This window comes from Capricornis sumatraensis, chromosome 16 (assembly GCF_032405125.1).
Source record: "Capricornis sumatraensis isolate serow.1 chromosome 16, serow.2, whole genome shotgun sequence".
Taxonomy (NCBI): Eukaryota; Metazoa; Chordata; class Mammalia; order Artiodactyla; family Bovidae; genus Capricornis; species Capricornis sumatraensis.
In genome coordinates, this window is record NC_091084.1 from 10,030,802 (window position 1) to 10,051,080 (window position 20,279).

At 38.2% G+C, this 20,279-nt stretch overlaps 1 protein-coding gene across 1 annotated transcript in view; it reads left to right on the plus strand.

Moving 5' to 3' along the window:
* PGR (progesterone receptor) overlaps window positions 1-20,279 on the plus strand; it is a 115,775-nt gene that overhangs the window by 84,060 nt on the left and 11,436 nt on the right. The window contains exons 4-6 of the mRNA XM_068988944.1: window positions 4,862-5,167; window positions 14,577-14,721; window positions 16,527-16,657. Of these exons, the coding sequence (XP_068845045.1) occupies window positions 4,862-5,167; window positions 14,577-14,721; window positions 16,527-16,657 (582 nt within the window). The remainder of the gene's footprint in view (window positions 1-4,861; window positions 5,168-14,576; window positions 14,722-16,526; window positions 16,658-20,279) is intronic.

A 20,279-nucleotide genomic window follows, 5' to 3' on the forward strand; every position in this document is an offset into this window, starting at 1 on the left:
AGAGGAACCAGAGATCAAATTGCCAAAATCTGTTGGATTAACAAAAACGCAAGAGAGTTCCAGAAAAACACCTACTTCTGCTTTATTGACTACGCCAAAGCCTTTGACTGTATGGATCACAACAAACTGTGGAAAATTCTGAAAGAGATAGGAATACTAGACCACCTGACCTGCCTCCTGAGAAATCTGTATGCAGATCAAGAAGCAACAGTTAGAACTGGACATGGAACGACAGATTGGTTCCAGATTGGGAAAGGAGTACGTCAGGGCTGTATATTGTCTGCCTGCTTATTTAACTTCTATGCAGAATACATCACGCAAAATGCCGGGCAGGATGAAGCACAACCTGGAATCAAGACTGCCAGGAGAAATATCAGTAATCTCAGATAGGCAGATGATACCACCCTTATGGCAGAAAACGAAGAACTAAAGGAGCCTCTTGATGAAAGTGAAAGAGGAAAGTGGAAAAGTGGGCTTAAAATTCAACAGTGAGAAAACTAAGATCATGTCATCTGGTCCCATCACTTCATGGCAAATAGATGGGGGAAACAAGGGAAACAGTGACAGACTTTATATTTTGGGGCTCCAAAATCACTGCAGATGATGACCGCAGCCATGAAATTAAAAGGCACTTGCTCCTTGAAAGAAAAGCTATGACCAACCTCGACAGCATATTAAAAAGCAGAAATAGGCACTTCTTCCCGGTCTCCGCCGCCGCCTCCCCTTTCCGCTCCTCCACGCCGGTGCCTCGGAGACGGGCGCGATTTCCGCTTCGCGGGCAGGCGGGCGGCGCGGGGCTGCCGGGGAGGTGGAGGGGGTGGCACTTCCGGTCGGGCCCTCGGGTCTCCCCATAGCGGCGGCGCCTCCTCAGCCTCCTCCCGGCAGAGACCCCGGAAGTAAAATGTTTAAAAAATAATAATAATAAAATAAAAAGCAGAAATATTACTTTACCAACAAAGGTCCATCTAGTCAAAGCTATGGTTTTTCCAGTAGTCATGTATGAATGTGAGAGAGCGCCAAAGAATTGATGCTTTTGAACTGTGGTGTTGGAGGAGACTCTTGAGATTCTCTTGGACTGCAAGGAGTTCCAACCAGTCAGTCTTAAAGGAAATCAGTCCTGAATAGTCATTGGAAGCACTGATGATAAACCTGAAGCTCCAGTACTTTGGCCACCTGATGTGAAGAACTGACACATTGGGAAAGACTCTGTTTCTGAGAAAGATTGAAGGCAGGAGCAGAAGGGGACAGCAGAGGATGAAATGGTTGGATGGCATCACTAACTTGATGGACATGAGTTTGAGCAAGCTCCAGGAGTTGGTGATGGACAAGGAGGCCTGGTGTGCTGCAGTCCATGGGGTTGCAAAGAGTCAGACACGACTGAGCAACTGAGCTGAACTGAGCTGAGTGCTTCAGAAAAGCATCTCGTAATAATACTGTACATTTATTCAATCCCTGTTAATTTTCCTGGTGTGCAAAGTTCTCCTTTAACATATACTCTTTGATCTGCTCAGAAAGAGTCATTAGCCTACAGATTTAGAGAAACAAAGGCTATATGAAGGGGCAGCAGCATGGTCTGGTGAAAAGACCATAGTCTTTCCGTGACCATTTTAATTCTGTCCTGTTCCCTCAGGTTACTTTCTATTACCATTAACCATTTCACTCATAGTGCCGCTATTGTTTGGTATTATCTTACTCTTTATTTGTTTACAGGTCCTCTCCATCTTCCCCTCAGAATATAAGCCCCACGAAAGCAGATACTTTGTCTGATTATTCAGTGCTGCAGTTTCAGAACCTTAAATGATGCCTAGCACATAAAACCACTCAATAAATGTGTTATGAGAAAGTAAAAGGAAGACTAAAAGAAATTAACCCTTGATTAATATCTCTGCTCTGGCATTTATTATCTCTATAAAAGCCAATTACTTAGCCTCTGTTAACCTCTTCCTCATCTTAAACAAATGAAAATGCTAGTCTTTATTTCAAATGGTTGAGCATCAAGTTAAATTATATGATAGATATGTAAATAATCTAGTTTAATGTTAGTTCACCTTTCAATTTTGCTTTTATTGCATGTCCCTCATTCTTTTTCACTAGGATTCATGAAAAGACTGGATCACAAACAGAAATGTGAACATTTCTATATTAATTCAAATTGCTCTTTGTATAATCAACATGTTAGGAAATTGTCTTGGGATTTATTTTGTGTATAAGACTTTTTACACTAATCAAAGTGTAAAATATTTGCTTTGGTTTTCAGTAAAATTACATAGTTTCATAGTGTAGTCAAATCCTGATGAAACCAGAATTGAAGTCAGCTATGAAAAGGAATGCATTTGAGTCAGTTCTAATGAGGTGGATGAAGCTGGAGCCTGTTATACAGAGGGAAGTAAGTTATAAAGTGCAACACCAATGCAGTATATTAACACATATATATGGAATTTAGAAAGACAGTAATGATGATCCTATATGCAAGGCAGCAAAGAGACACAGATGTAAAGAACAGACTTTTGGACTATGTGGGAGAAGGTGAGTGTGGGATGATTTGAGAGAATAGCACTGAAGCATGTATATTACCACGTGTAAAACAGATGACCAGTGCAAGTTCGATGCATGAAGCAGGGCACTCAAAGCTGGTGCTCTGGGACAACCCAGAGGGATGGGGTGGGGAGGGAGGTGGGAGGGGCTTCAGCATGGGGGACGCTTGTGCACCCATGGCTGTTTCATGTCAATGTATGGCAAAAACCATCACAATATTATAAAGTAATTATCCTCCAATTAAAATTAATTAATTCTTTTAAATGGAAAAAAAGAGAAAGGTGGTTAATGCAAATTAAAAAGAACCATGTTGGAGTTGTTGGGGAGAGAAGAGACTGGTAAGGGTGTAAGTCTTATTTTCTGTTAATCACAATATTTTAGGATTGGAAGGAATCAAACCTTTGTGCTTTTTTCCAGCATCTCTCACCTAAACTTCTTTTTCAGAATCCCCCCAGATGACCATGAAGTCCTTTCCTGAAAACCCAGGGAGATTGTGTGAGAAAGAGTTTGAACTCAGAGTCCACATCATCCAAGTTCTATCACTCTAATATTGGCCATGCCATCTTCTCTACTCTTCTTCTTCCTAATTTATAAATGGAATTAATAATTCCCACTTACTGTGAGGCAACATGATACATATATAAAGCAGATACTCCACAAACATTAGTTCCTTCCCCTCAAAGAACTCATTCCTTCACAAAAATACCTGCTTCATCTCCTTGAACACTTCTGGATCCTTTCTGTGTTTTGACTGGCATTTGCTTATCTGTCCCTTGCAGGTTCTAGCACAGTTTGGAGGGGCTCCATAAAATAAATAGAATCCCTTTTCTTAATAACAATACCTGAGCTGAGAAATCACCAGGGCAAGTGCTTGCTGAGTCCAGGCAGGTCATTTAAGTGGGCAGAGTGATCCGATTTAAGAAAACTGACCAAAGGCCTACCACCAGTTTGCGGGTTGTCTGTGCCCCGTCCAAAGCAGCAGCTGCAGCGTGGCTTTAACAGATTGTTGCCACCCAGCTAATTCAGAGATGTTTTCATAACTCTGGGAAGAATTGTGTGAGCCAAAGAAAACACAACTGTGAGCCAGAACAGGCGTTTGGAAACAGCCGACAGCAACCTCTGCTTAGATGATTGCAAAGTGTTATCAAGCCTCCCTTAGCCTTTTTTTTTTCCAGGCGGAACAGCACAGACGCTTAGAGTCGGCAGGGGCTGGAGTCCGCCCTGCCCTCTGATCACCCCAGAGCCTCTGGGAGCTAGCAGTGGCCCAGCTGTATATCTTGGTCCCCTTCAACCACTTCTCACGTGATGGATTTTCTACTCATCTTCCTGTCAGAATGTTTTTCTTCCTAACACATCGCAATTGAGTGGTGGAAAGAATTCTAGAAATAGAAATTCTACAAATGGTCTAGAAATACAAATGTGGTCGGACCAGCACAAGATGTGGACTCTCTCCCCCCTTAATTTAGAGATGAGGTTCTTTATTTTGGGTCCTTAGATCTCATACTAGTCCATGTATTGATTTCAGGGAACTTCAACTGATCGTGAACTCACTGAAATTGTGTACAAGATTTTGTGGGGTTTGCCTGTGTATATGCATATCCTTTAACAGATTCTTAAAACAATAAAATTCAAAATAAGACTCAACATCTACTAAAGGTTATGTTTTAATTAAAGTAGTTTTTAGCAATAATTTGGGGACAATTTGGTCAGAATAGTAATAACTATTCTAATACTCCTATCAGAATATTGACCAACACTGAACTTACGTGCATGCGTGCTAAGTTCACTTAAGTCGGGGCTGACTCTTTGCAACCCTATGGACTGTACCCCACCAGGCTCTTCTGTTCATGGGATTCTCCAGGCAAGAATACTGGAGTGGGTTGCTGTACCCTCCTCCAGGGGATTTTCCAGACCCAGGGATTGCATCTCTTGTTTCCTGTATTGGCAGATGGGATCTTAACCACTAGCACCACCTGGGAAACCCCCAAAACTGAGCTTAGTCTCTACTAAGAGTCATCTGTCTTTTCTACGTGGTTTTTTTGTTTTTTTTTTTTTACTGCAAAGCTCCATAACCTTGCCTTGGATACTGGTGTAATTACCCAAGCCTATCCAGTGAATGCTGCTGTAATTAATTCTTTAATCCATGTCTGAGACCTAACCTTTTTACCTACTAGGTCTCATTGTATTAGACTGATAACCAAAACCTATAACACTATAATGCTGTAATTTTAAGACATGAGAAATAATTTTCTGCTGGAATATTTAGTTTCTGTGTATTTACATGATCTTCCTTTTTTCTTCTTCTTTTTTTTTTTCTTCTCTGTAGGCCGAAAGTTTAAAAAGTTCAATAAAGTTAGAGTTATGAGAACACTAGATGCTGTTGCCCTCCCACAGCCGGTGGGTATTCCTAATGAAAGCCAAGCCCTAAGCCAGAGAATCACTTTTTCACCAAGTCAAGACTTGCAGTTGATCCCCCCACTGATCAACTTGCTCATGAGCATTGAACCAGATGTGGTCTATGCAGGACATGACAACACCAAACCTGATACCTCCAGCTCTCTGCTGACAAGTCTGAATCAGCTTGGCGAGAGACAGCTTCTTTCAGTGGTCAAGTGGTCTAAGTCACTGCCAGGTAATAATTTGTATATAATAGCACGTAATAAAAATTTTTACTATGGCTTCATACTAGTGGGTGGCTAAATAAAACAGGCCATGCAATAAATTAAATGGAGTATAAACAGGGGGTTGTTGTGTGTGTTTCAGGAGTTCAAAATATTTATCTAGGCCCCTATATTATATACTGTTTGTCTAGGACCCTACTGTGTGCTATGGAGATAAAAAAGACATAGACAACATTTTGAGTCTTGTTGATGAATCAAGAATTACATATATGAAGCAGTTAAGGAATAGCATAACTCTGTATTATCTACTAGTTAGTGTCATTGTTCAGAAAAAGAGAAATTGACCATCTTCTCAGAAGTGTCTAGTTCATTCCAAATCCAAATTTAACCAACCTCATGTGGTTGAAAATAAGACTGAATGTATCTATTCATATAACAAGTCAAAACAGTATTCAGAGTGTAGCAGAGTATCTAAAGTCAATTAAGAAATAAAATTGCTAAACCTAAAACAAATAATTTGGACACAGAGAAACCTCCAGTCACTATCTTTGTGAATTTATACCCAGACAGTGAGAATTTGAATTATGTTATCATGAAAGGATTTTAGCCACTTTATTAGTTACTTCTGCTTTCTCAGCACAGTTCTATAGGAGCCAAGAGACTGAAAGAATTACAGGGATGTAGTTCTCACCTGCTAAACCTTGGACTGCAGAGCTAAGAGAATAATATGTAATTACTTGTCAGGTGGCGCTACTGGTAAAGAACCTGCTGCCAATGCAGGAGATATGAGACGCCACTTTGATCCCTGGGTTGGGAAGATCCCCTGGAGGAGGGCATGGCAATCCACTCCAGTATTATTGCCTGGATAATCCTGTGGACAGAGGAACTGGACAAGCTACGGTCCTTAGAGTCACAAAGAGTCAGACATGACTAAAGCAATTTCAACACGTGTACACAGTTACTTGTGGAGGCATTAATCCCATAATTAGAAATAAAACCTTTTTTAAAGTTATTTTCTCTTCACACTGATAGTAACCTTATACTCCTTTAGACTAGTTTGTTTTTCCAATATCTGATCAAGAATTAAACATATTATACATTTTAGTCTCCAAGTAAATTTAATAGCCTTTTAAAAAAAAAAGAATTCATTTCCCAATTTGCCTTAATACTATTTCTCAGTTATTCCACCTGAAAGATTTGTAATATAATAGATTAATTGTTATTGAAAAGTCAAGTTTACATGAGACAGAAAGAAAAATAGATTCCTGTTTGTTGACTCTTTAAAAAAATAGATATTGAGAAAGTTAATTAAACTCACTATTCTAGTGAAGATAAAGTAACATCAAAAATCAAAATGCCCAGGTTCTTATTAGCTTCACTCTTGTTGAAAGGCTTTGGACAGGTAATTTTTTTTTTTTATTAGAAAAGTTCTGAATTTTTTTTTAAGTTTACTGTAAAGTGGTTATCAAACTTGATAGATTTTTATTAAAATATTACAATAACATTGGCAAACTTTTTCAGTTTTAAAATATGAGTGTTTATGTGCTTAAACATTTATGCTTTTCTATTATTTAGGAAGGTTCTTTCTTTGATTTTTGTTGACATAGCTCATATTTCTTTGGTTTTCATTTTGTAGATTCTCTACTGTTAAAAAAAGACTATATTATCATTTGGCAAAGTTAGAAAATAACCAATTATAATTACAAAGATAATTTATTCATTTTGGAAAAAAATTAATTGAGTCTCCTAAGTTGAAATACAACTATCTGTCTAGATTTTTGATCCCCACACACCCTCCAAAAGAGTGAGAGAAAATTTTCACATTGCATTTGGTGGCAACTTTTTTAATGTTGCAAAGTGTAATTTTTGTATAAGTAAACAAGAATGATGGCATCACCAGTATTACATATGTTGTTTCCATTAACTGTATAATAAGGGAAGCATTAAAATTATCAAAGTACTAAGTGGCCCATGGTCTTTCATACCATATTTTCATGGTCTGAATTCTGAGAGTAACTTGAATGAATGATGAAAGCAGTCAGTGAAGCAGTGACAATACTGACCTCTGTGGGAGGACTCAGAAGGACATGTGTTTAAATATTTGCTCTCAAAACTACTAGCTGCTCAAAAACTTCCAGCTTTATTCACATGAGTCATTCAAGAAATGTCTGTTGCATTTTTCCTTTGTGCAAGAGGTAAGCCTTACTCGGTGGTGTTAGAGGAGCCAGTAGGCTGGGCTCGTGATGGCCCTGAATTGCAATGCAGTGCATCCTCGCACCTGGGCATCAGTTTTATCCATAAGGGAAACTTCTTTTATCTATTCACTTACAGGGTTATTGGTCCATGAAAGATGGACTTAGTTAAATGAAGCTTATTGATAGTTTACTTATTTAAAGTGGGATAAAAAAAAGATATTGCTCAGAAAACATGTCAGTAGATCAGGCAGTTCTTTCACAAACAGAAAGCATATTTTGGGAGTCAGCTTAAGATAAGATTTCAGGCCTTCTGAGGCATCAGAGAAGAGAAACCTGCCCCGAAACTCCGGGAAAAGGAATCATAGCCCTAAACTAAACAGAGACAGCACTTATTCACAATATCCTGCATTGTCTGGTTAGGCTCGTTTGAATAGTAGACCTGTAGAGATTTGAAGTGAAAACACCGTTATGTAATAAGTTTTTGTTCAAGACCTAAAATTCCTTGGGTATATATGTTTATCCAAATAAACCAACGCCCTTTAACTTTGCAAAGAAAAAAAGATAATTTTAAACATTTCTCTGGGAGAGAAAAAGATCAGATGCAGGCTGATGATCATCACCAAGGTGTCAGCACACATGAGAGCCACAGGGTGCGTGTCTGCAAGCCCCCTGAGAGGACCTGTGCAGCCTGCTCGGGGACTCCCATTGCATCTTTGTCTGTGCGCTCCTTTTGTCTTTGACGGGTCACAGTGATCACAGCGTATCTGGCATCTTTACCATACTATTTCAGAAATACCTTTGTTTTTCTATTTAATGGAGACTCACAAAATATGCCTCATGACAGTACATTTACAAGTGTACTCTGAGGTTACATTGTCTCTGACATATTGTACCTATATATGAATGATTTTACATTGACACTTAGCTCCAACTTCAGTGGGTAATGTTTTCCTTTTTGAAACTTAAAGTAGCATAATATTTGCAAAATTTAAAAAATGAGCAAGATGTATTCCCTCCGTTAAGGAACATTCAAAACAGGGGAAGGAAAGATACTCAAAAAAGTGAAGGTGTCAATCAGTCATGTACGACTCTTTGCGACCCCATGGGCTAAGCCCACAAGTCTCCTCTGTCCGTGGAATTCTCCAGGCAAGAATACTGGGGTGAGTAGCAGTCCCTTATCCAAGGGATCTTCCTGACCCAGGGATCAAACCCAGGTTTCTTGCATTGCAGGAAGATTCTTTACCATCTGAGCCACCAGGGAAGCCCCATACTAGCTATACAATTGACCCTAGTACAGCGAAGGAGTTAGGGGCACTGACTGTCCAAGCAGCCAAGAATCCACATATAGGTAAGAGAAAGCATTCTGAATAGGCTAATACTGTAAAATAAGGAAATCAAGAGGTATGTTTGGTGAGTAATAAATTAGACCAGTTCTCCACCCACAGATTCAATCAACCATGGATCATGTCGTACTATAGGACTGAAAAAAATCTTGGGTGAGTGGACCCATGTTGAAATCCGTGTTATTCAAAGATCATCTGTAGTAGTATGTGAAAGTGATAAAAGGTATGGATATAAAAAAAAAATGGAGACAGAGAACATTTTTGTCTTTAGGAATAAGAGAAGGATTCAGAGACAAGGTATCAGTTAAAGTACACCATGAAGGAGAAATGAGACTTTGATAAATTGTGTTAAGAAGAGAAAGCATTCTGGATAGAAGGAATAGTGTGGCTGATGGTGTAAAATAAGGGAATCATGAGGTGTGTTTGGTGAATAATGAATTAGACCAGATAAGAATGGTTCTAGAAGAGTGAAGGTCCCTTAGTAACATAAAAATGTTATCATACCTTCCCCCCACAGTATAGTAATTAAAATTGTTAACAGCTGCTGATTGAGAGACTACAACGTGTGTATGGGTTCTCAAACACCACTGGCATTCTGGGGCTTTCATCGTCCAAGAATGAAGAAACCACTGAGAAAATTATATTGGAGAGAATCGCAGAAAGTAAATTTAGAGGTGTACATTGTGGGCTGAGTAGGGTAGGCTGGATATTAAATGTTTAAGTACTCATTCCCAGTCCAACTTCATCCTTATTCTTTATTCTGTGTATTATAGCAGAATAGATCGTAGCAGAATTGATGCGAGAGAGAGGTTTAGGAGAAATATTTCCTTTGCATAAATTTTGCCTTGATTCTTCTATTTATTTGCTGGAAAAAAATATTCAGGCCAATGCTTTGACATTTGTAAACATATTTTATTTCTCAGCCAGACTACTTGCATTCGTCAGTATCAGAAGACTAGAACAGTCCTTTGCCTGTTTTTTTGCCTTTGAAGCATGCCAAAATATCTTTTGAGTCAGTAATAGCCATTGCATGCATGACAAAATATTTTTGTCTCTCTCCCCAAATCAAATGAATAAATTAAACTACTTCTCCCAAAAAAAGTGATGGAAAAGAAATGAGATTAGCCCTCTTGGAGTAAAGTCAGGCTTTGGTAGTATTTTCATGAAGACATTAAAAAATGATTTTCTAATGTTCTATTCCACTGAAACTACTATTGCCAATGTCACCAAAATCTTTTGTCAGATCAAATGAGTAGTTGCAGCCCTTACCATGTTTCGCATACCTCTGAAGCCATGACGAAGGAGCTGTATCTTGCTGAAACTTCCTGTAGCATTCATCCCTTCCAGGCAGATATGTTTCTCTCGATTTACACATCTGTTTCCTTTGTGGACTTGTTCTCCCATGAATTTGGCATTTCCTGGTTCCATCTTCTATTCCAGTAGTTTCTCAGTCTGCAGGGCTGGATTTGCTCACTTACGGCCTTGTCTTCAGCTCCCATTATATTCTCATGATTCCTACTTACATGGTGACAACCTAGATCCTCTACAGAAGTATTGGACCATATATTTCTTGTGCTTATTACACATTTCCACCTACATGAGCTTCCAAGCTAACATGACCTTCTACTCCATAAGCCTAAGACCTTTCTCTGTATCTTGAAATGGCGCTGCAGGCAGAATCTTGGTTATAATCCTTCACTCACTTTTTTCCTTCACCTCTGTCCACTCTGCTTATTATATGTATGATTCATTATACATGCTATTTACACTGCTACTACCTTGAGCTATTTTAAGTCCTTATCATTTTCCCCTAGGTTTCAGTCACAGCCCCCGACTGACACTATTATCACAGTTTCACACTGCCCGCAGATAGTCCTCAATTCTGCCACTAGGCTCATCTTTTCAAAAGCAATTATCATCTGTTATATTATTCCCGTCCCTTTCCAGAACAACGTCAAACTTCTTAACTTCTTAGCCTTACTATTTCAGGTCCTTCCAGCTCCTGAATTTACATTCTCTCTCACTCTCCCACTTCAAGCATCTCTGAGTCTTGGTTCCCACAAAGCTCTTTGCTCAATTTCCAGCCTTTCTTCATCCACTTTGTTTTCCCTACCTGGTGGCCCTTCACTTCTCCCACATTTTCCCCTAGCTAGTCCCTAACTAGTCTTCAGGATGCTAATCAGCTTGCCCTAGGAAGATTTCCCCAAGCCTCCCCACATTGAGTCGAAGGTCCCTTAGCTTTTTAAGAACTGTGCTACCTTAAATCTTTACACATCAAGTTCGCATTTATACATAAGTTCATCAAACGTATGGTAGTGATTACACTTGCTGTGCTGAAGCTCTTTTGTGCTTGTGTGGGAAGGTGCTGAGATAGTTGATGCTCTTCCCTTGTTATAGATTAACTGTTTCAGTACATGACAGTTTTTACAGGAGCACAACCGGTAGGTTTTATCAAATCTTTGGGATTAAGCCAGGAGAACCTAGAAGGTCATGTAGGCCAGGTGTCACTGTATACTTTCTTTTCAATTTGCTTTAGGCATTAAGGCTTGGACAGTTTGTGACAGAAATTATCAGGTCAAGTCACTTAAAAGGAAAGAGCATTTTTCTTTACTACTTGTTGAACACAATTACAGGTCATCCATCACTTCTCTGTGTGAAGGTTTTCATTTTGATCCTCATCTCAAATGTACTGAGGTTACCTGATCATTATCATCAATGGGAATTTGGTCGCAGTGTTCCCGTCTTTGTTTCAGTATAAAGTAATGAATGATATTACAGTTAATGGTTAAAAAAAATTGCACTTCTGTACTAGGCGTGTTAAAGTCAATTTAACATTGTACACTTATCTCACTTAAAGGGGGAGTGAATAAAGCTATTTTTCTGATTTTTTTTCATTCTGTTACATAGAAGGAATATACTTTCTGCTATAAATATTGGTAATTTTATATTTTATTTCACCAAGATTTGCCTTTTATATTATAACATACCCAAAATGAGCCAAGTCTATATGTGCCTCCCTTGAGGGAGTCTTGCTTTTCAGGAATTAGGAAACTTTATTATTTATCTCTTATCAAATGATCCTAAACTTAATGGGTAATTAATTACCCATATTTTAAAGCCTATAAAGTATGCAGTTTACAAGTGGCATTTCTGTACTAAATGTATTGAGTGACTCATAATTTTTTAAAAAAACAGGTAATATATATACATGAACCTCAAGATGCATGTATGACAGGGAAATAAAGAGAGAATTATGAAAATTGCATGCCAAGTTTTTCTTGGCTAGTTATTTTTAGAGTCTTTCTGTACCTGAGTCAGTCAGGAAGTAAGCAATAAACACCAACTCTACTAAGTTTTAAAAACCAAAAACATCCTGCTATTAAAAACCAAACAAAAAAGAAAAACAGTTTTCTGAAAAAACGTCAGGGATTCACTGAATAGGACAAGTCTGAAGAGGAGACAGAAACCAAGGCCTCTCTGGAGGGCCAAGACAAGCATCACAAATGACCCCATTGGATTCCACTGTCGTTAGGCACCACCACCATCATAAGTAAAGCCTAAACATATCTTGATCTTTGTTTTACTATTTTTTGCTTCAAAGTCCAGATAGTGGGTATTCTACGGATCAAACTTAGATCACAAGCCCAGGGAACCAGAGGCCTTAGCCAGCTTCCTTGTGGGAACGTAGGATACTTGCTTTTGTAGTTTGGTTGACCAAACTGCAAACAATGGGAAGCTATTCGCACAGAGGGAAAAAGAGGCTAAGCTATTTGCATAGAGGAGTCAGAGGGAGGTCCCGCCCCTCTAAAGGGGCAAATACCTGCTGTGGTTCTGCTGATTATGAATATGTGCTAAGGTTGCTTTAGGTCCCTCTGAGACTAAGAATTTCCAGGAAGAAAAGAGTAGTCTTCCTGCTGTTCATACGAAGATGGGGATAGCAGGAAGTACATGACGGAAAGATAGCCTTTTCTGTCTACTTTGAGATAATTAACTAAATCAGGAAATAAAGTTCTTTTACACTTGAGATCTAAGGAATTAAGTTTGACTCTTAAAATAGGTCCATTGTAAGTGGACTTCAGCAGAGTCTTAGAAGGAATAGATGTTATTTAAAAAGCTTTATAGAACATGGTTGATGATCCTACCAAAATATTTGTTTTCTTTTACCTTTAATGAAATATATCCACTTTTACTGTTTCAAGTACTCAAGTACAAATAATTGAGAGTTTTATATCTTTTGCTCGATATGTCCCCATACCTCTAATTCCTATGCAAACGGATCTTCCATTGGTCCCTCAAACAGGTCCAAAGCTTACTATTTTCTCTTTCGCCTGTTTTTTCTCCTTTATTTTGTCTCAGTAATGCTGTTATCATCATCACGCACCATTCAAGTAAAAACTGAAACATCTATTTGACTTCCTCTTTTTCCAATCTGTATACAGTCAGTTGCCAATTTCTTTAATTTTACTCTTTAAAACTTTCTCCTATGTGCTCTATCTTCTCTACTCCTACCTGTTGACTTATTTCTAGCCTTTATCATCTCTCTCCTGGCCTTTGGCAATAGCTCCCAATTTCTCTCCCTAACTTCAGACCTTTTCCCTTGAACACATCCTCCACATGGTTACCAGTGAGCCGTGCACAGTGTAAATCAGGCTATATCACTCCCCTTGCTGTTTCGTAGGCATGCAAGACCACCCATGATCCAACACCAGCCCACACCTCCAAACACCTCTTTGCCTTACCCTCCTTTATGTTATCAGTGCTGAACTGGTTATCTTTTCCCAAGCAGGCAAAAAGAGAATTGGAAAGAGATGGGAAAAAACTATGTAAGTCACAATGCATTTGCCCTTTTCCTGCCATTCTTCCTCTGCCACCAAAACCAGAGAAAGATCTAAAAGGGAGAGGTTGTGAAGATGTGAAAGACCAGGACACTTACACCACACACACACACACACACACCCACACACACACCCATATACATATAGACTGTAAAGCTCTTAAGCCATAGGGGAGTTTAAAATGAAACTGGATTAAGTTTCAGAAAGCAAAAGTGATCAGAAACCTGTGGAATCCACTCTGACTTTAATTAAGAGTTGTTAAAGAAAAATTAGATGTAGCAAAACTGAAAACGGGGGTTTTACAAAATAAACCGATTGAAATTCTTCAGCAGTCTGACTTACTTCTGCTCAGGCATTGTCTCTGTCTGGGGCAGTTTTCCTACTCTCTCTACTGCCTGGTGGATTCCTTCTTACCTTCTCTATCTTTTAAGATTCTTTTTAGGGCAAGGGTTTTGTCTTTGAAACCCATCTTTGTAACCCAGCGTTTTAACACAGTGCCTGGTCCATAATTGACTCTCCATAAATAAATATTGCATGAATGAATGATACATGTTTTGATTTAATTACCAGAAATGCTAAATCACAATGACTAATTTTAATGAATTCCAATCTCTTATCCTTTTTAATTTTTTCTGACTTTATTATGATTATTTCCTGATTTTTTTTTTGTACATAAATATTTTGACTGAAAACATTACCCTTGTTGTTGTTGTTCAGTTGCTAAGTCATGTCCAACCCTTTGCAACTCCATGGACTGTAGCATACCACGCTTCCCTGTCCTTCACCATCTCCCAGAGTTTTGCTCAAACTCATGTCTGTTGAGTCGATGACGCCATCCAGTCATCTCATCCTCTGTCACCCCCTTCTCCTCCTGCTCTCAATCTTTCCCAGCATCAGGGTCTTTTCCAGCGACTCCACTCTTTGCATCAGGTGGCCAAGGTATTGGAGCATACCCTATTTACATCTGTTTTCAAAGGTTTATTTTTCAGGTTTTGACACAGTGATTTTTGACACAGTGATCATTCTATTTTTAAATTTGTTTTGTAGGTTTTCGGAACTTACATATTGATGACCAAATAACTCTCATCCAGTATTCTTGGATGAGTTTAATGGTATTTGGACTAGGATGGAGATCTTATAAGCATGTCAGTGGACAGATGTTATATTTTGCACCTGATTTAATACTGAATGAGTAAGTAGTAACTTGACTTTTGTTGTTATTATTATCAAAAGTGTATATGTAGGATAATCTTGAAAACTACATTTCAGTAGATGATCATACACCAGTGTCCTAAATAATAAAAATTTCCTGAAATGTTTCTCGGAACTACCTCAAAATATAACTTGAACTGACAATATTAGTAAAAATGTATTATCAGTGATTTGATATTTAGAGCTTTTTCTTTTATTTCAATATATAATAGTTGTCACAAATAAAAATTTCTTAAACTTCAGAAATGTATCAAGAAATACATTTGGTCTTCTTAAAGACCAAATAAATGTTTAGTTTATCAAGTTAAAATTTTACATTTGCAGTATTGAAAATAATGAAGTAAATGAATATTTTTGCTTAAAAGTATTGACTTACCTTCAAAAAGTAAAAATATTATTTGTCTTCCTAGAGGATAAATTAGATGGTAATTTATTTAAAACATTGAAAGATAATAAAATTGAATCCAATTTGCTTGATTATATTGGAATTACTATAATTAACTTTCTACATAGAACTTTAAACTGAATAGAATCTTTTCATGAAAGTATTTGTACTGTCCTAATTGAGTCTGTTGACTCAGAATTATATAAAATCATGTTATACTTAACTTTACTAAACTTACTAAACTTTACTAAACTTTAGAGATTGCAGGTAACTTTCATATATGTTCTTCTATTTTATCCCACAGTCCTTTGAAATTTGTAAGGAATCAGCACCCTTTATTTCACAGTTCAGAAAACTAAGGCAGACAAGACTTTGTAATTTGCCAAAGAATCCAAGTGGTGGTTGGGATTAATTTTATCTCTCATGAGTCAAATCTAGTTTTGTCTTGTTTTTCCCACCATTCCTGATCACTTTGACTAGTGCAGATACTACCAAACAGTACATAGCTGAGAAAATACCTTAAGTAAATGTCCTCAGTATTGAGAATTCATGTTTGTCTTGTCGATTATTTAATGCTGCTAATGTTCTCTTTTCTATATCACCATATATTTCCTCTAAAATCATTCACAGTGTAGCCATTTTATACGAATATTCTAAACAATGCACCGAAGTATTCTACACTATTCAATGTCTGTGAATTGAATTCACTCTCCCATTGGATTGCACACAAAATTTTATATATTTTATCCACAAGGAAAGAAATCAGTAAATAAATATTTTTTGAGTGTTTCTCAGCACCACATATTTTTATTTATTTATTTATTTATTATTTTACTTTACAATACTGTATTGGTTTTGCCATACATCAACATGAATCCATCACGGGTGTACACGTGTTCCCAATCCTGAACCCCTCTCCCACCTCCCTCCCCATACCATCTCTCTGGGTCATCCCAGTGCACCAGCCCCAAGCATCCTGTATCCTGCATCGAACCTAGACTGGTGATTTGTTTCTTATATGATATTATACATGATTCAGTGCCATTCTCCCAGATCATCCCACATTTTTAACTGCTACAACTTTGCTCTCTTTTCTTGGGTTAGGTTTTTAAAATGTGATAGTAAAAGTGAACAGCAACATTAATCTTAGTTAATGTGTATTTAAAATAAACTTCCAACTTCAAACATTTTTAACCTCAAAATCCATTAGTGTGAGTAAATTTAGAAGACATTTAAAATTCCAAATATTGAGTTTGTTTATAAAAAGTCATGTTCAATAAATCAGGTAATGACTAAAACTCATAATCACTCATAAATTACCTAAACTAGCTAAGACCTTGTGTGTGTTTATTTTTTTTTCCACTGTTGGTTTTTCTTTTGTGTGTTGTGTGTGGTGCAAGACAGCGGATGAAGGAGTCATCATTCTATTCATTATGCCTAACCATGTGGCAGATCCCACAGGAGTTTGTGAAGCTTCAAGTCAGCCAAGAAGAGTTCCTCTGTATGAAAGTATTGCTACTTCTTAATACAAGTGAGTGAGTATAAGTAACTGAATGCAAGAGATTTGCTTTTTTAATTTTTAATTCATTAAGGAAGTCTCAAACAACAGTACTATTGTATGATTATAGATGAGTTATGAATCTTAATGAGTTGGAAACTGCAAAAGAGAACCATCTATAGACTATAATAAAGTCATTTCAAATTTCTCAGATTTTATCTATCACCTAATACTAAAATAGCCCATCAAGTAAGCCAGTTTCTATTTTTTTTTTGAGTAAAAGATGATTAAATAACTTTTCATATTCATCCAATTAAGTATTATAAACTAATTAATACTGCATAAACACAGACTATGCTTCCCTTCACCCCTACCCTACAAAGGATTTACTCTATAAACACACGTTTGTAACTGTTCACTTTATGTCAGGATAGTCTAACAGTTATAACACATAACTGCAAGAATCCATAGCATAATATAATAACAGTTTATGGACTACTCACAGTCAGTCCAGTGGGTTGGCCAAGAAAACCCAGGCTTCTTTCATCCAGAGGCTCTACCCTTTGTATCAACTTGGAGTCTTCCGTTTTATCTGACTAGAAGATGAGCACTGAGTAAGAGAAGGTTTGAAGACTAGATCTGAAACTATCTTCCACCCACATTCTATCAGTTCAGTTCAGTTCAGTTCAGTCGCTCAGTCGTGGCCGACTCTTTGCGACCCCATGAATTGCAGCACGCCAGGCCTCCCTGTCCATCACCAACTCCCGGAGTTCACTCAGACTCACGTCCATCGAGTCAGTGATGCCATCCAGCTATCTCATCCTCTGTCGTCCCCTTCTCCTCCTGCCCCCAATCCCTCCCAGCATCAGAGTCTTTTCCAATGAGTCAACTCTTCGCATGAGGTGGCCAAACTACTGGAGTTTCAGCTTTAGCATCCTTCCTTCCAAAGAAATCCCAGGGCTGATCTCCTTCAGAATGGACTGGTTGGATCTCCTTGCAGTCCAAGGGACTCTGAAGAGTCTTCTCCAACACCACAGTTCAAAAGCATCAATTCTTCACTGCTCAGCCTTCTTCACAGTCCAACTCTCACATCCATACATGACCACAGGAAAAACCATAGCCTTGACTAGACAGACCTTAGTCGGCAAAGTAATGTCTCTGCTTTTGAATATGCATCTAGGTTGGTTACAACTTTTCTTCCAAGGAGTAAGCGTCTTTTAATTTCATGGCTGCAATCACCATCTGCAGTGATTTTGGAGCCCTAAAAAATAAAATCTGACACTGTTTCCACTGTTTCCCCATCTATTTCCCATGAAGTGATGGGACCGGATGCCACGTTCTATGATCCACCCTAATTGCAGGAGAGCTCGGGAACGCCCCCTAGCTGTGTACCCAGAAGAAATAGCGCTGGACACCACAAGAGTGGGCAGACGCCCATGCATTCACACAAAGAACATGTGTTCCTCTGCCTGCGTGGATCTCCCAGGGTCTAAGTGGAAAACATAATTGCTTCCACCTTTTACTCTTTCCTGTGCCCTTCCCACACACAAGTAGACTATTTGAATTGGTTCCTCTTTCAGTCATTGTGATTTGAAAGGAAACCACAGAGAGCTAAGACCTGAGATCGAAAGTGAAAGAAGAGTCTTTCTCAGAAAAGATTTCTGCAAGGATTTCCTTCTAGGGGCATGAATCTTACATGGTAGGGCCGGGGGAGCATATCAAGAGGAAAGACCGAAAAGCTGAACTCTTAAGAAGGCAGTTTACCTCATAAAGTCTGTGCCCGGACACAGATTAATACAGGAAATGGCACCTCACTCCAGTACTCTTGCCTGGAAAATCCCATGGACGGAGAAGCCTGGTAGGCTGCAGTGCATGGGGTCGCTAAGAGTCAGACATGGCTGAGTGACTTCACTTCACTTTTCACTTTCATGCATTGAAGAAGGAAATGGCAACCCACCCCAGTGTGCCTGGAGAATCCCAGGGACGGGGGAGCCTGGTGGGCTGCCATCTATGGGGTCGCACAGAGTCGGAAACGACTGAAGTGACTTAGTAGCAGCATCAGGGAACCATAGCCCTTTACCCGACCCTTGGAATCTCTATCTGGAGGACAAGACCTTCAAGCACAATTTGATTAAAAGAAGCACAAAGTAGACAAAGGAATTGATATGGGTCTGGCCAACAGAGTCAACTGAAAGAACTTTAATAATACAGCAATTAACTCCTGTCAATTCTTTTCTTGATAGTAATGAATTCAATAGTAGATATATCATAGATGGTCCTAGGTCTCCCAAATTAGTTGATAGCATTAACATAATACTGTATTTATGGGTAGGCTACATTATGCAGGGAACCAAACAAGCCCTAAACCTCAGTAGCTTTCAAAAATTTTAAGTACTTATTCTTTTTACTATATTTTCACTGCAGATCTACAAGGAAGCTCATTGTTATCACTCAGGTGTTCAGGCAGATGGAGGCGGCATCTTGACACCTGCCTCCATAATCGCTAGAGCAGTGCTAAGGGAGGACAGTTGTAAGGAAAGGAAGGGAGATACACATGACTTCCACTCACATAGCATGGAAGGCAAGGTTTTCAGCCATTTGCAACTTTAAGAAAAGAGAAAATCATGTACTTAATAGTACTACATATATACACATATATAAATTATTTATTATTGTATGTAATAATTTGTATAGTAAAATCTACACAAATTTTAATGGGATTTTGAGGAGACACTTGGCATAGCTATTGAAATTCATGTTTAAATCTTAAAAAATAAGAAATATTACAAAAATATGGGGATGGGGGAGAATTAGAAAGTTAGAATAATTAATAATGTGGAAAATACATACTCTGAATTCTTAGTCAAATCAGACTATATATACTAGAACTTTATATCCTGCTATGGAAACACTGGAAATCTTTGAGTATGGAACAAATAAATATTGTTGAGAAAAGAAGCTTTATGTTTGAGGAAAACTTAGTTTGAATATTTAGGTCAAATTGTATCCTAAAATAAGTGGCTCATAGTTGTAAACACTTTAGCTTGGTAAAAATAAGCTAAAAGAAATAAAAATGAGAAATCTCAAAGAATACTTTTTTAAAGTATATGCAATAGAAAAGTTGGCAAAAGAAAAGTTCAATGACTTAAGAATTTAAACCACCCATTTGCCATTAAAAATTAAAATACAGATATCCAGGAAAATATGGCAGGTTGAATACACACTTTAATCATTGTTCCTTCTAAACTACATAAAACTATGAGTCACGGGATTTCTTAAAAAATAAAATATATAAAATGAAAGAAATATCAGTAGCAATAAAATTCCACAAGCCAGCAAGCAGAAACTAATTTAGTGTACCTGAGAAAGTGTAGGGCTTCCCGTGTGGTTCAGTGGTAAAGAACCTGCCTGCCAGTGCAGGAGACACAGAAGATGCAAGGTTCTGTCTTTGGGTCAAGAAGATCCTCCGGAAGAGGAAATGGCAACCCACTCCAGTATTCCTGCCTGGCAGAACCCATGGACAGAGGAGCCTGGCAAGTCACAGTTCACATGGTCTCAAAGAGTCAGACGTGACTGAATAAGAAAGTGGTTTCTAAGCCAGAAGAAAAGTCAAAAAGCAAGCACCTTGATTTGTATCACTGAACCTCTGACATGT